The sequence below is a fragment of the Doryrhamphus excisus genome, linkage group LG8, assembly GCF_037039965.1.
Source record: "Doryrhamphus excisus strain RoL-2023G ecotype Guam linkage group LG8, RoL_Dexc_Guam_v1.1, whole genome shotgun sequence".
In the NCBI taxonomy this organism is placed as follows: Eukaryota; Metazoa; Chordata; class Actinopteri; order Syngnathiformes; family Syngnathidae; genus Doryrhamphus; species Doryrhamphus excisus.
In genome coordinates, this window is record NC_136364.1 from 14555908 (window position 1) to 14571977 (window position 16070).

The following is a 16070-nucleotide window of genomic DNA, read 5'->3' on the forward strand; positions in this document are numbered from 1 at the left end:
TTTGCTGTGGTGCTGCAGTCAAACCTCGTACTGGTGGTAGTAAACTCATTGTATCCCACCTTTGCAAACCCCGGAGTAGGTCTAGGGATTCTAATTGGTTGTTTCTAAGCGTTATCATCTGTTAATGTTACACCACCACAGTGAGACACATTTTCAGTAGACAAACACCACACACACAAGGATTGATCTAACATCCATCTCAGCACCCCCGGCCCCCACACCGACTCCATCCAATTGAATTTAATCCTGTTTGTTCAGGCTTTTGCAAAGGAGTGCCACTTTATCTATCTTAAGGCACCAACATCCGGAGCCTCTGCTGGATAGTGTTTAAACCAACCAAACCAATGTTGGCACGTGTTCAAATCCTAATCTTTTACAAAATCCCCCGAGTGTACAAGAAAGGTGTACAAAATCCTTCACCAGTCAAGTTAAGACAATGACACAAATGCTGCAGTTGGAGTCATTGCCAAGGCTGACGCGATGATGGGATGTTATATGTGTATCACTACTTGAAAAAAAACAGTAAACCTTCTATTATTCCCCATTCTGCTTATGTCTCCAGCCAAATTGCTAGTAAACAGGCTTGCACTGGCTATTTTCATTTCTGCCGACAACCGCTTATGGTGACGTGAGTCAGCCAATTGTAGCCTTGTTGACCTAAATGGGTTCTGCTGTAGGAAGACTCTGACAGTAGTAAGTATTGGTCTGTAAAGAAATGCCATATTTCTAGGTTCTTTCTAGGACATGAGGAAATAAAGAAATAAGAGTATTTATCACATACTACAGTATTAATTGGCCCTGTACCCTAGAAACCGCCCATGAATGATACGGGAAAAGGCCGAAATGATACTGTGTCAAAGCCCAGGACAGTGATACTGATAAAAAGTTTAACCACCAGTATCAGCCCCCGTAGCTGTCCACTCAGTGCGTGCTGCTCTGGTATCGTGCCTGTGAAACAACCAATCAGAGAACAGAGCACGAGCCCAGGTCATGAAGTGGGCTCCTGGGCTTAACTTTCTAAACTCCGCGCATGTGACAGGAAATGACACTGTAACTATAAATATTCCTAGTGCTTCTCCAGTCACCAAAAAACCCAATCTTGATTAATGGAACTTTTAAATGTCAGACATTGATAAGATAAGACTGTTGATTGACTGTTGTGTTTACACTGTTTAGATATAATACATGTAATAAACTGAACATTTTCTGGAAACAAAATGGTCTTTTGATTAAATAGTACATGATAATAAGCTCATGATTAAATAGTATGTGATAATAAGATCGTGTGCCAGTATCAGCCCGAGACCGAGACACTTGGAGGCATGATACCTGGCCTGATACCAGACAAACCATGTGATAACCTATAATAAGTGTTGAGTTGAATCATTTCAAAGGAAGACATGTAGTACAAATGTGGTGTCCATAAGATGAACAAGGACCCTTGACGAAAGGCCACAGTGGCACAGCCTTTGCAGACACAGTGCACTCTCTGTTAAAGCTGTCAAGCCTCAGAGGAAAATAACACTGATTTGGAAGGCTGACGATACCGCACAGTCGGCCCCTTCATTCCTCGGAACAGCCTTGCTTTGTACAAATTCTGTAGTTTTACTGCATTGTTTTCCAAAATGTACAATACATTCAGATCAGTGATCAGGTTAGCATTTCTATAATGCTGGAATGTGTTTGATTGGATCTAATATCAACCCTAACTGATGTACACTGAGCAAATTGGTTACAAAGTAGGTCCTTAATGATGGTTCAATGATGCAGCAGGTCACTGACAGTAATAGATATTTCTGTGTCCCGGTGCTTGGGTAATCATCACCGTACCTTCAAACTGGACACCTCGTAAAATCTTCAGTTTTTGCCTGTGTAGACTACATTTAGAGGTGAAAACATGATGAAAACCAGCAGTTGTGGAAATGGAAACTGAATCAGAACCATTGCACCAGTTTTGGTCATAGTCAGTAGAACCATTTAGAATGTCCTGAAAGGGAAGTAAGAAACCACTGGTGTACTCGGTAACACATTTCAAAGACGTAGAACAAGTAAAACATCAGCAGTTGATGACAGAAACATTGTGACAACTGTAAAGAAAGACCGTAAAACAATGGTTATGGACATCATTGACATTCATTCATTTTCTACCGCTTATCCTCACGAGGGTCACAGGGGTGCTGGAGCCTATCCCAGCTGTCTTCGGGCCAGAGGCGGGATACACCCTGGACTGGTCGCCAGCCAATCCCAGGGCACATATAGACAAACAACCATTCACACTCACATTCATACCTATGGACAATTTGGAGTCGGCAATTAACCTAGCATGTTTTTGGAATGTGGGAAGAAACCGGAGTACCTAGAGAAAACTCACACATACACGGGGAGAACATGCAAACTCCACACAGAGGGTGGAATTGAACCCTGGTCTCCTAGCTGTGAGGCCTGCGCGCTAACAACTCGACCGCCGTGCAGCCCATCATTGACATAACCTGTAGAATGTAGGTGTGAAGGTCATGAAAATTCATGAAAATTAACATAATTTATTGCAATTTTTGAAAGTTTATTTAATTTAGCTTTTAACTCTTGCTCCTAGTATACTCTTTTTTTTAACTTTTGAACTTGACTTTTATCTAATGATTATTTTATACCCTATACCTTTTATTTTGGATCTTAACCAAATGTTTTTATAGTTTTACACATGCTTATTTTTGTATTTATTAATGTTTTTATATATTTCATTTTTATGTTTATTTTGATATATACTTTCTATATTTTTATTATTATCCCATATATCCAGTGTTTCCTCAGTGGGGGCTCTCTGCGCTGAGGGGCTGTCCTCGGTTGGGGGCTGGGGTGTCTCCTCTCGTGGGGCTTACCGACTGGGGTGGCTGGGAGCTCTGTGGCGGTGCCCCACTGCAGCGCTGCGGGTCCCCTGCCTACCTGTTGTGTGGTGGCCCCCCGAGTTGCGGCATCATGGCCTGGGCCGTGGGCAACCCCCAGCACAGATGGCAGCGCTTCCTGAACTGGTTCCTCTGTACTCGGGCAAACAAACTTCTTGTGTGTGTGTGTGTGTGTATGTGTGTCTGTGCGAGTGTGTGTGTATATGTGTCTTGTTGTTGTCTTTCTCTTTTTAAACATGTAAAGCACTTTGTGCTACATTCGATGTATGAAAAGTGTTCTACAAATAAAGTTTGATTGATTGAAAGTTTATTATACTAAGTTTTACTCTTTACAATTTTTTCCAGGGGTGTGGAGCCTTACGACTCCCCCGTGACTGTACTGGTCCAGAGGCATGAGCCCCAGGGTGTCTTCACCGTACTCAGCAGTACTGACTTCTTCCAGAGTGAACAAAATCGCAAAGTGATTATGGAGCAGGCTGACAGCTTCCAGCTCAGGGACAAGTACATGTTTGCCACCACCACAAAGGTAAGAGAGATGAAAAAGGTTGGAACTTCAATGCTTAACGCTGAAGGGGACGCTTGAATTTGTAATGAGACATGAATCATTGAATGTATTGGATTGGAAAATCTTTTCTTGCATGTTTCTCACAAGCCAGCAACGACAATGATTTACTTGTAGTGAGCCGTGGTTGTTCATTGACATTCTGTGTGCAGAAGACTCTTACTTACAGATTTGTATTAACCATTAGTTAAGACTCCATAAATCAGAAACCGCCATAGGGTTTATAACGGTATTGGTATCGGCCAATTTCACTCAGGATCATTATCGGGATCGGTATTGGCAGCATAAAATCCTGATTGGAACATCCCTATTGAATTGAACCCCCAATTCCATCTGAAGAGCAACAGCGACAGCACAAGTGCATTGTCGGTCTTGTTGTCGGTGTTTCTGCTTTAGAAGGCAGAGTGAGGCGGCAAACGGACAGATCGTGGAACAGATGGTGAATATAATTTGGCTCGCTTCTCCTCTCTTTGTTTTTCATGGACAGATTTACTGTCAGTCGAGTGTGGGCTCACAGCATGCTGTTGATGTAGCATTTTAACAGTTGAGTGGAAAGAGAGGGCTACTGTGAATGATTTGTCCGGTGTGATAGTAAATATTAGATGGTGAATCATACTAGGATATTGTGTGCATTATTATTATAAGGTGTTATAAGGGGTTATGTTGTGGATTTTTTTCTATAATATTTACATGCGTGGACACCCGGGTTTGGGTTATGTAAGAGCCAATGGGAACCATGCCCCCTTGATGACTGCTGTATACATATTCAATATGTTCATCTCAACTACAGTAATCCCTTGTTTATCATGATGAATTGGTTCCAGACCTGACTGTGATAAGTAAATTTCCTGATTTATAGATATAGAAAACGACCCTCTTAATACAGCTTTTAGCAAGCAGCGGAAGATCCACTGACCTGATTTGCTTGTTTTTTCCCCAGTGTCTGACAAGGTACCAGACAGGGAGGCGGCGGTAGATTGTCCGTGTTGTGGTGTCCCCTTTTTAAGGAGGGGTCTGCATGTTTGTAGTGCTGCCGTTGTTCGGCTTCTTAACGCGGCATTCTTGACAAATGACAGACATTTTGTCGAGCTTTCCGCCGTTCTTTGAGAATCCCTAGCGTTTCCAAACATACCATTTAAACGTTGCAGGTGGGTTCAATATAGAAACTTCGTCGCTGCTGCTTGCGTGCGAACGTCCTTGCTGTTTTACTAGTAGTTGTATGTGCCTCACGTCCATATTGAATACAAAACACAAAATAATGACGGTGCAAGACCAGGGTTCAATTCCACCCCCTGCCATCTCTGTGTGGAGTTTGCATGTTCTCCCCGTGCATGTGTGGGTTTTCTCTGGGTACTCCGGTTTCCTCCCACATTCCAAAAACATGCTAGGTTAATTAGTGACTCCAAAATGTCCATAGGTATGAATGTGAGTGTGAATGGTTGTTTGTCTATATGTGCCCTGTGATTGGCTGGCCACCAGTCCAGGGTGTACCCCGCCTCTCGCCCGAAGACAGCTGGGATAGGCTCCATCACCCCTCGCAACCTCCGTGAGGATAAGCGGTAGAAAATGAATGAATGAATTAATTAATTAATTATGGTGCATTCATGGCACCTGGGAACAGCATATGGAGCGAAGTTGAACATTAATAAAACGGCGCTTGCATTGGATTTTACCGACCCCCACAAACGCTTCGCAAATGAATCTCGATTTCACCTGTCAATTGCAGCCATACCCAGTGAATGAGCTAATGCACGAGCATCGCGGGCATCGATGTATCGATTAATATCGATTATTTTCCACACCCTTACATAATACCCAATATAGTAGACACAATAAGAGTAAATAAAACATGTAAGATGTAAATAGGATTATTTTATTTATATTATTTATTTATTAATGAATAGATTTTCGTAAAAATAGAATGAAACTGTGAAATTCAAAGCATGATATTGGGAGGGACAACCATATTGCATTTTCAGTATACAATGTACGATAGTGGAACTTGTTTATGTTGACGCTCCTTGGACTGATGTTGACCTAAGCGGTTTTTGGCACAACTGAAATTAAAATTAGCCATTGCGTGCACCTGAACTTGTGACCTCAGAAAGAGATGTAAGGATTTTGAACCCGTTTGTATTTTCATAGGCTATTTTATAGACTTTTAATGTCTTGACTACAATGACAATAAAGCTTTGGTACAAATGTGCAAATCTTTTTTTTAGTAGTTCCACCATGGAACTTTAGTGAACATCCCAATGTTGTTTTTTCAAGGTGATGGTCTTATTCATGTGCCCCTGAAACTGCGGAGACTCCTGTAAAGTTGTTGACGACAAGCTGACAGCTTGGGTGTTTAGCGTTTGTGGACCGTGGTTTGATCCACGGGCCGATTGGGTTACACTCTTACATTCTGAAGATAAATGTAATACCAAAAGGAATAGGCTTTCAAGGTTAAGTCTCCTTTAGTACACACAGGCAAGATAGCTGGCTTAGCAGACGTAATTAGGATCCTGATAAGAACCATCCCTTCTCTTATAGTTACAGCTCCACTCTTTTTTTTCAGAAACTGCTTGGTAGCCACGAACCGTCGTCTGTTCAGCTCTGGGTTTCTTACAACCGCCAACCCATGAAAGCTGCCCAATTTAGGACCCGCCATCCAATCACAGTGAGTCGTTTCCTATAAATGAGAGTAACTGCTGCTGAATCCAGTTCTAATAATACAGGTGGTCCTCATGTTGCCAACAAGCTCCATTCCAAGACTGCGGTGTACCTTGAGTTTTGCCGTAAATTGGACCTAAATAATACCCAAGTCACTCACACCTACACAGAATTAATGGTGATGGTAATGGTTTTATTTCATTTAAACATGCATCAGATTACAATTGAATGCATCCCATAATCAGTTCACAGTTCCACATGTCCAAAAGGAGTAGGAAGAAGCAAAGCTTATTAAATCCTACCCCTCCATCTGGTACTTTTACAATCAGTAACTGTTACATTTGTTCACTTCCTGCTTTCCTAATACAATTTACGTTCTTTTTTTTTTTTTTGTCACGTACCAAAGTACGAGGTGATATGACCATGCAATAACATAATGGGTACCATAGTAACTGTCAATTTCTCATCCTTGTATTAAATGAAACTAATAAAACAATAACAGTTCTTTACTTTTATATCCCCGTGGCTGTGGAGACAACTAAGCTGCTTAGTTATCACTGTCGCTGTCATAGGAGCCGATGCTTTCACTTGCTCAAGGATACATACAGTCTTTATCCTTCATGATGGTCCAGACAATTGAGTTGAATATTTCTCTTCTATGATGTTCATTTTCACTTCCAAGGTTACAAATGTAATCAATAAGCAATGTCATGCACTGTGTGTAGCTGCGAGGCATATACTGCATCCTTGCAGCGAGCAGCATGTATTAATTTGCTGCTCCTGCTATAACTGCTTCTCGAGCGAGTCAAGTGTTTACAGACTTGCATTTTAAATTTGCAACCACAAAACCCAAGGACTACTTGTATTTAAAACAGTGTTCTCAGTTCCCTCTTTTGTGACATAAGTGTCATTTGGATAATTTTTTTTGGTCTTCCTTCTGCAAACAGGAGTATTACATCGCTGATGCCTCTGAGGACCAAGTGTTTGTGTGTGTGAACCATGTAAACAATGTCACACACCTGTACATCTCAGACACACAAGGTCTCTCCTTTTCACTGTCATTGGAGAATGTTCTATATTACAGTCCGGAAGGCTCTGGAAGTAACACACTCATCAGGTATGTATACACTACACACACACACACACACACTAACACAACCTGCTAAGTTTTGTTGATTCCATTGTACTGCATCAATGGATTTGTTTCAGGTACTTTGCTAATGAGCCATTTGCTGACCTGCACCGTGTGGAGGGACTCAGAGGAGTCTTCATAGCCACGCTTATCAACGGGTCCTTCACTGAGGACAACATGCGGTCGGTCATCACTTTCGACAAGGGAGGGACATGGGAGTTGCTTCAGCCACCCACAGCCGACAGCCTGGGAGGAACTGTGGACTGCCAGGTACAAACCTTTTCTTGGCCACATTATTGTTTGGATTGTACTGCATCATGCATTGCTACTCATGTCAAAAGTCTTGGGACACACCAGGTAAATGAACCACTCAATCTGGAACTTTTGTTCAATTATATATGGCCTGTTTTGGAAGATAAACAGTTGGTGCACATAAACCTGATTTTTTTATTCATTCATTCATTCATTTTCTACCGCTTATCCTCACGAGGGTCGCAGGGGTGCTGGAGCCTATCCCAGCTGTCTTCGGGCCAGACCCTGGACTGGTCACTAGCCAATCACAGGGCACATATAGACAAACAACCATTCACACTCACATTCATACCTATGGACAATTTGGAGTCGCCAATTAACCTAGCATGTTTTTGGAATGTGGGAGGAAACCGGAGTACCCGGAGAAAACCCACAGCAAAATAGCGATGTTGAATGGGGTCTGTCATCTCATTCTCTGATCTTGCTTTCCTCTTCAGCTCAGCAAAGGTTGCTCTCTCCATCTGGCCCAGCGCTGGAGCCAACTGTTAAACATCCAGCTGAGGAGGACACCCATTTTGTCCAAAGAGTCTGCACCGGGACTCATCATGGCCACAGGTACATTGCTTTTTATTGCATAAATCAGTGATTCCCAACCACGTTTTTTTTTTGTTTGGCCACCAACTTGTGAACTTGTTTTTCTTTTTGATGCAGTTTCTTAAAGTTGCTGTCATCCTACTAGAATATTCGTAGAGCAGTAGCTTTGGCCACATCCTCTCTTTAGCGGTGGGCGATACTGTACATTCTGGTATCGATTCAATACCAACTACCTACATGGCCAGTATTGCTGATATTGATACCGGTATTTTTCACTTTAATTTTTTCAAGATCCTTGAATCATTTTGTGAGTTTTCTTTTAATTTGTCAATAATAATAATAGCTATAGCGAATTTAGGCAAACATGTTTTTCGCAAACTTTGTGAGCAAATTAACAACTACAGCAATATAATGCAATTTTTCTCTTTTATTACATACAATAAAAGAAATAAACCAAAATAAATAGTGCTAAATAACTAAACACAAGCCAAAAAGACAATTTTTAATAAACCTCTCAGTCAAAGAAAGGAAAAGAAAAGTTGGCATTCGTTCCATTTTTTTTTACTCTTCAACGACTTCCCCCTTCTGTGATATCAAAGATAACATGCAGGAAACCTACAATGCAACCCAGCAAGTCAAGCGGCCTCTCATAGTAAATATTCACTTCCTGTATTAGCAGAAACAGGAAATGGGGCTGTACACTTCAAGGTGTTTGGAACTCTTTTCTCTTTTTATGACATCAGCGAGGGCCCGCACGGTGCTGCCGAGTGGTTAGCATGTTGGCCACACAGTAAGGGGATCGAGGTGCGAATTTCTTTGGCTGGATTTTCTCCAGGTACCCCGATTTCATCCCGCATAGGTTAATTGGACACTCTAATGAGGACAAGCCGCATAGAAAATTGATGGATGGATAAAATCAGCGTGTGACAGTGAACAATATTTTGTCGGACCGTCTGTCCATCTGAGTGAAGTAGAATTTAACTGCAGTCTCCAATGAATGCTCTCTGGTGTCCCCTTCATCCAGACCTTCCCTCTAATTAAATTCCTTCTAGATAATGCAGATGATGGGGGGAAAAGAGAGGGAGTGCAGGAGAGAGAGTGGCAGTTGCCGGCACCATTCGCTTCGTTATCGCTCTCAAACAGATGGGCTAATTACTGCTTCATCGCCCAGCAGGCACTCCAGAGGTCAAACACATAAATGGTTCCAGGCCGTCTGTGCAAACACTCTCTGCAATGGCATGTTTACATACAAGACATCCCAAATAAACATACACAGAACCACCTTGTTGCGCGCTATCACAACCGCCATCATTATATTGGCGTCGGAGGATGAAATAATGGAGGTCCTCAGATTACGTAAGAGTTCCGTTCCCATGACTGCAATGTAAATCGAATACGGTAATAAATGGAATTAATTACAATACAAAATATGGTTGTCTTGCAAACCGAAAGGGGCGTTGCAAAGGAAGGAGAGACAGGCTGTCCTTTTCATAGGACGTCACACTGTCACATGATGATGACGTATTTTTCCAACTATGTATTCTTTTGTCACGCACACATAAGTCGTCCTCTTGTTTTCTTTTCACAATATGAATAATTTATGGGAGCCTGTCGTGACCGCAAAAAAAGATGCCAGGATCGAATAATGAACTGTTTAACTTTTATTTCACTACCCCAGGATGTCCTTGTAGATATCATTTTAAATACAACAATAGTACTTTGGTGACGATACAGTGTGGTGTTTATTGTTATGTGACCATTCATCCGAGTTAAACATGATCAGACCTGATTGATGAAGTTACATTTTTTTAAATAGTCATTATACGTTGAGGCCTATGCTTGCAGACAGTGTGCTCTAAGAAAGCCTCCAGGGTTAGTTAGATTCTAAAAAAAATCCAAATAAATAAAACTTGTAATGCAACACCCTGTCCCTGGATGGGAGGGTGTGTCACCTTGGCGACCTCACACTGCGCAACCGTGTAAAGTGACACAGGCGGACTAGTTAAACCGCTTCTGCTTGGGTTGTTTGTGTTTGTCAAAGAATTATTCTTAACGGTCCCAACAGACATCATTTTTTGGCGTATTGTTGTTGGCATTATATTCTTAATTTCATATTTCATTCATTCATTCATTTTCTACCGCTTTTTCCTCACGAGGGCGAGAGGCGGGGTACACCCTGGACTGATCGCCAGCCAATCACAGGGCACATATAGACAAACAACCATTCACACTCACATTCATAGGTTAATTTGGAGTGGCCAATTAACCTAGCATGTTTTTGGAATGTGGGAGGAGGTCTGCGCGCTAACCACTAGACCGTCATGCCGCCCAATTTCATATTTCTGCATCTTTATTATCCTATGTGGACCCAATGATGGCCCTTACTGGACCTGTCATTACTTCAGGTATTACGGTTAATGTGACGGCAAACGTAGTAGTGACATCACTCAAAATGAGCCAATGAAATTGTTTGTTTACTTCGCCATGTCCTGATCCAGAAAACCAAACATTTAAAAGTGAAAGTGCAGATTAATATGTGTTAGTTCTTCCACAATCCAGTGCTAAAGCACTGCTCTGAAACCGAGTAAGTGTCTCTGTTAAAGAGACAATTATTACATTGCAAATAATGCAATTTTGGTGCTAAAATAAGTGTGTTGTAGGGCAGTGCTTCACAATAATAATAATACCCCCACTGGAGGACAGAAATACCCCCCCCCCCCATACTGAAGCACCATTGAGAAAGCGATTTATTTATCTCTACTGTACAGACTGAACTTAAAACATCAAAATGCAAGAAAATAGACAGCAGTGAAGCATACAAGATTATTAAAATTGCATGCTGAGTCCGACAAATTCAGACACGTCTGCACTAATATTGAAAGTCCTCCTTGCTTCACGCCTCCGAGATAGTTCATCGCTCCCCCACCCCAGGGGGGCCCGCCCCAGAATTTGAGAAGCACTGCTTTTCTCATGTGCAGGATTTTATTCCATTTGATATTCATATTAGCTCATCTGTTTGATGCAATTTTAAGGATAGGCGTGTTGTGGGTTGTTGATGTTTGTTCTCCTCTTGTTGTAGGTTCTGTTGGCAGGAACTTGGCCAAGAAAGCCAATGTATACGTGTCGAGTAGCGCTGGAGCCCGATGGAGGGAGGTGAGTCAAATCTGACACGGATGACAGAAAAATACATACACACACAGACAACTACTCCAACAGAATCTGAATGTTTTTATTGAGGTGTTCTTGTTGTTTTAGGCGCTTGCAGGCCCTCATTTCTACACATGGGGAGACCACGGTGGTATCCTCGTGGCTATCGCTCAAGGTGGAGTCACCACACACCTCAAGTAAGTCCAATTTAAGCGAACCTTTGATAGGCTGACTTGTAGTACATTATTTTCTTTCGCCGCCTTCTCTGATTTTCGGATCAACATTTGCAATAAAAATGACAGTTGTAAGTTACTGAGCTGAATAGTCGATGACAGTTGTGGTTGCTGTTGACATCACATCATGGGCTGATCCCTGAAGAGCTATATCAGCAAGGGTGTCCAGTGGCTTGTGGCTTGTGGCTTGTGGCTTGTTTGTTATTGGCCTCGATGATGCATCGATCTGCTGTACAGTCATCTCACGTCATCGTGGTTAATTGGTTGCTGACTAGGCTGCGATGAATGCAGTGAATTTCGAATTAGGATTCAATACAGTAATCTCTGTGGTTTTTCACAAATTAATTACTGTAATTTCCGGTGTATAAGCCATTACTTTTTTTATGGCTATGTCTCATTTACTTCAGAACTACTACTAATTGTGTAGTGTGCCGCTTGCGAGTCATTGAGGAAATGGTAGCTCTGTGATCTTACAAAAAACTAAAATCATCACTCAGCAACTTAACACTCAACACTCAAGATAGCTAAGAAATATAAAATACATACAATACAAGTACCAATACGAGTTTAAAGTAAAAACAACAGCTATTTTAATTTTATCTCGTTAATGCATTTCATCCCTATGTCACCTGCGATTGGCTGGTGAGAATGAAGTGATTTTTCACAGAAAGGGTGACTCCGGAAGTATCACAATGTCCTTGCAGGTTCAGCACCAACGAGGGCGAGACATGGACCGACTTTCAGTTCTCAGACAGAGAGGTGTACATTTACCAGTTGCTGACCGAGCCTGGCGAGAAAAGCACCATCTTCACCATCTTTGGGTCCTACGCCCACCAGAAGCACAGCTGGCTCATCCTGCAGGTCAACACCGCCGATGTTCTGGGTAGGTTCATTTATAAGAAGTGTCCATATTGTTGTGTTATAGAATCATTACAATACTGTACTTAGTCTATGTCAGTAGACTCGGTTTTGGTTACTACAATGCCATATTTGTGTTCCTTCAGGTGTTCCTTGTTCTGAGGCGGACTACAAGCACTGGTCGCCATCAGATGAACATGGTAACGAGTGTCTGCTGGGCAGAGAGATAACTTTTAAGAGACGGACGCCTCACGCCACCTGTTTCAATGGCGAGGACTTTGACCGGCCCGTCACCTTGTCTAACTGCTCCTGCTCCCGCCAGGACTTTGAATGGTTAGAGTCCCCGCATATACGAAACCCTTGTATAAATACATTCATTGTGCACCTCATTTATTGTGTTTATGGCAGAGAGAAACAAAAAGGTTCAGTATTATAGTGCAAATACTGAATTTTGTGTACCATGCCAACTGTTAGCATGGCAGCATGTTAGCAATTCTCATATATGGCATAATGTAAATTCACTATATATTAGTGCTATCTTGCTAGGTGCTAGTATGCTAACTGTTAGAATGACAGCATTTCAGCCATTCTCCTCATTTTACATAGGATATACCTATATGGCACAATGTTAGCATGGTAACTTTTTAGCCTTTATTCTCATCTGAAATGGCACATACCTATATGGCATGATGTAAATTAACTATAGGTTTGTCTCAGCACTTGCAGTATTTAGTGTTATCTTGCTAGGTGCTAGTATGCTAACTGTTAGCATGATAGTATCTTTGCCATTCTCATGTTAAATGGGATATAACTATATAGCATGATGTAAATTCACTTTAGATATGCCTCAGTGTTTTGGTATTTAGTGCTATCTTGCTAGGTGCTCACATTTTAGCCATTATTTTCCTTTTGAAATAACATATACCCATATGGCATGATGTAAATTTGTTATATGTCTGCCTCAGCACTTTCAGTATTTAGTGTTATCTTGCTATCATGCTAACTATTACCATATTAACATGTTATCAATTTTTCTCATATGACATAGTATATACCAACGTGGCATGATATAAAATCACTACAGATCTGCCTCAGCATTTTTGGTATTTATTGCTATGTATTGCTGTTAGCATTTTAGCCATTCTTATGTTAAGTACCATCTGCCAACATGTGTAAAACGTCCACATTTGATAATGTCAAAAAATGCAATCATTTGAATTTCATAACTCGTCCACCTCGCAGGTGTGACATATCAAGATGCTGATTTGACATTAGTTGGCCACAATAAAAGGTGCAGGTTCTGAAAACCTGTCCGTATCTTGTATTCCTCAAATATTACAATCTTGCAAAATTGGTTTTGATGGATTGATGTATGATCACGATATTTTGGTGCATCCAAAATGCCACCAATAACTTGCCCATGGATATTGCTTAGAAAAACTGCCCACTCTGCAAGTTTGTTGTTGCATCTGAAGCTGTCATCACAACTAACAACAAATCAGTTTCAAATCAGAGTCAGGTAAAAAAGTGTCCAAAAGCTAAGCCGGGGTTCACTGCTCCTCCTTTTTCTCCTTGCAGTGACTATGGCTTCAAGCTGAGTGAAGACTTTTCTCTTCAAGTGTGTTTGCCTGATCCTGAGTTCTCCGGTGACCTTTACGCTCCTCCTGTACCATGTCCTGCCGGCACCACTTACCGCCGCAGCAAAGGGTGAGCTGCTATGTTTTTAGGCTTTACAGTGTGCAACTGCAATCAGGAATTGATGTATGTCAATGTTAGTGCTCTAACCAGTAGCGGTTCTGGGCCCAGTAGAAATTGCCCAGGGCATTCTCCAGGGGGAGATTTACTCATTAAGTCAGGATACATAAAAAACTACCCGACCATTAAATCTGTAGCCTGTAGTATAGATGGAGTTTCATTACTTTGACGAGAGCACCACCAAGTGTCAGACTAATGAAATCGACTGTTCTATTTCCTGCTCCAGATACAGAAAAGTACCAGGTGACAGTTGCAGTGGAGGAGATGTGGAAGCAAGACTGGATGGAGAGATGCTACCTTGTCCTGTTGGAGGTAACTTGCATCTTCCATTTAACACGTGATAATGACTTCCGGAACAGTGGAACATGTATTACTTGTTTGTCCATGAAGCGTATGTTGAAATGTCAAATATGTGCTTCCTGTTCTTCCAGAGAGTAATGAGTTCATGTTGTATGCTCTGAGGAACTCCATCCATCGCTACGAGCTGGCCACTGGCGCTGACCAGGCCCTCCCGCTGCTCGGTCTGAAGGAGGCTGTGGCTCTGGATTTTGACTATGACAGGAACTGTATCTACTGGGCTGACATCTTGCTGGATACCATACAGGTCAGCAAATAATTGCTCTGGGACACCCGCATCACTGGATGAGAGGCCCGCGATCATGTTTCTGAACCGTGAAACTTATAAGAGCCTGTAAGAAAGAAGTGGCAGGCTTGCAAATGTGAGAGCTTTGAAAATTTGTATCTTCTGTTGCAGCGTCTTTGTCTGAATGGCAGCACAGGTCAGGAGATTATTGTAAAGGATGACCTGACCGAGGTGGAAGCCTTGGCATTTGACCCCATCAGCAGATTGCTTTACTGGGTTGATGCTGGTTCACAGAAAATTGAGGTACGTATTTACTGCTTATACCATAAATTGCAGACAATAAGCCACAATTTGGACATGATATTGTTTTGTTATAGTAGTAGTATAGTAGTATAGTAAAGTTAGAGTATATAGTTTCAGTGTTTTTTATCACTTTAGTGAGTATAGGTGGGTTTTATACAGTTTTTTGTTTTTACACCAATAAAAAGATAATTATGTTGTGAAATCGAACTTATTAAGGTTTAATTGTCGGTTATTTATGTTGAAGGTTGCCAATCCCGAAGGGGACTGGCGTCACACCCTTCTGAACGCCTCCATACTGGAACATCCACGAGCTCTTGTTCTGCTGCCAGAAGACGGGTACCCTCCTTACACAAACAAACACACATATACGCATGAAAAAGTAGCATCAAGCCACCCCTAGAATTTGACAGTATTGGGCTTTTAATGATTGTAAAACACATACCGTGATACCTTTTCATCCCTTAGTCTGATGTTTTGGACCGACTGGGGAGACACAGCAGCAGGAATCTACCGAAGCAACATGGATGGAACCAATGTTTCCTCCATTGCATCAGAAGGGGTGCGCTGGCCCAATGGGATCACAGCTGATGATCACTGGCTGTACTGGACTGAGGCCTTCAGTGACCGCATCGAAAGGGCTGACTTCAATGGGGGGCAGCGGAGCATTCTAATAGAGGGCTTGCCCCATCCTTACGCCATTGCCATCTTCAAGGTCAGCACATTTCCAAACATAACAATGAATTTTTACTAAATATATGACTGAATTATAAAAAACATTTTTACTTTTGTTTTCAGAATGACTTATATTGGGACGACTGGTCCAGAATGGGGATTTTTAAAGCTTCGAAAACTGGTGCTCAGAGTAATGAGCTAATTATTGGCAGACTGACCGGGGTTATGGACCTCAAGATTTTTTATAATGGCAAGACCAGAGGTGAGAAACCACATTGAAATGGTAGCAGTGATAATTATATATAGTCAGTTATTCCATTATTATTATTATTATTCATTTTCTACCGCTTATCCTCACAAGGGGGGTCACAGGGGGTGCTGGAGCCTATCCCAGCTGTCTTCGGGCGAGAGGCGGGGTACACCC

At 41.8% G+C, this 16070-nt stretch overlaps 1 protein-coding gene across 2 annotated transcripts in view; it reads left to right on the top strand.

Moving 5' to 3' along the window:
* sorl1 (sortilin-related receptor, L(DLR class) A repeats containing) overlaps positions 1-16070 on the top strand; it is a 45381-nt gene that overhangs the window by 14443 nt on the left and 14868 nt on the right. For both annotated transcript variants that reach the window (XM_058079919.2, XM_058079920.2), the window contains exons 6-21: positions 3246-3426; positions 6023-6124; positions 7065-7234; positions 7327-7519; positions 7999-8116; positions 11175-11248; positions 11351-11439; positions 12180-12358; positions 12480-12666; positions 13912-14040; positions 14315-14400; positions 14520-14692; positions 14843-14974; positions 15219-15310; positions 15440-15686; positions 15770-15908. In XM_058079919.2, the coding sequence (XP_057935902.2) occupies positions 3246-3426; positions 6023-6124; positions 7065-7234; positions 7327-7519; positions 7999-8116; positions 11175-11248; positions 11351-11439; positions 12180-12358; positions 12480-12666; positions 13912-14040; positions 14315-14400; positions 14520-14692; positions 14843-14974; positions 15219-15310; positions 15440-15686; positions 15770-15908 (2291 nt within the window). The remainder of the gene's footprint in view (positions 1-3245; positions 3427-6022; positions 6125-7064; positions 7235-7326; positions 7520-7998; positions 8117-11174; positions 11249-11350; positions 11440-12179; positions 12359-12479; positions 12667-13911; positions 14041-14314; positions 14401-14519; positions 14693-14842; positions 14975-15218; positions 15311-15439; positions 15687-15769; positions 15909-16070) is intronic.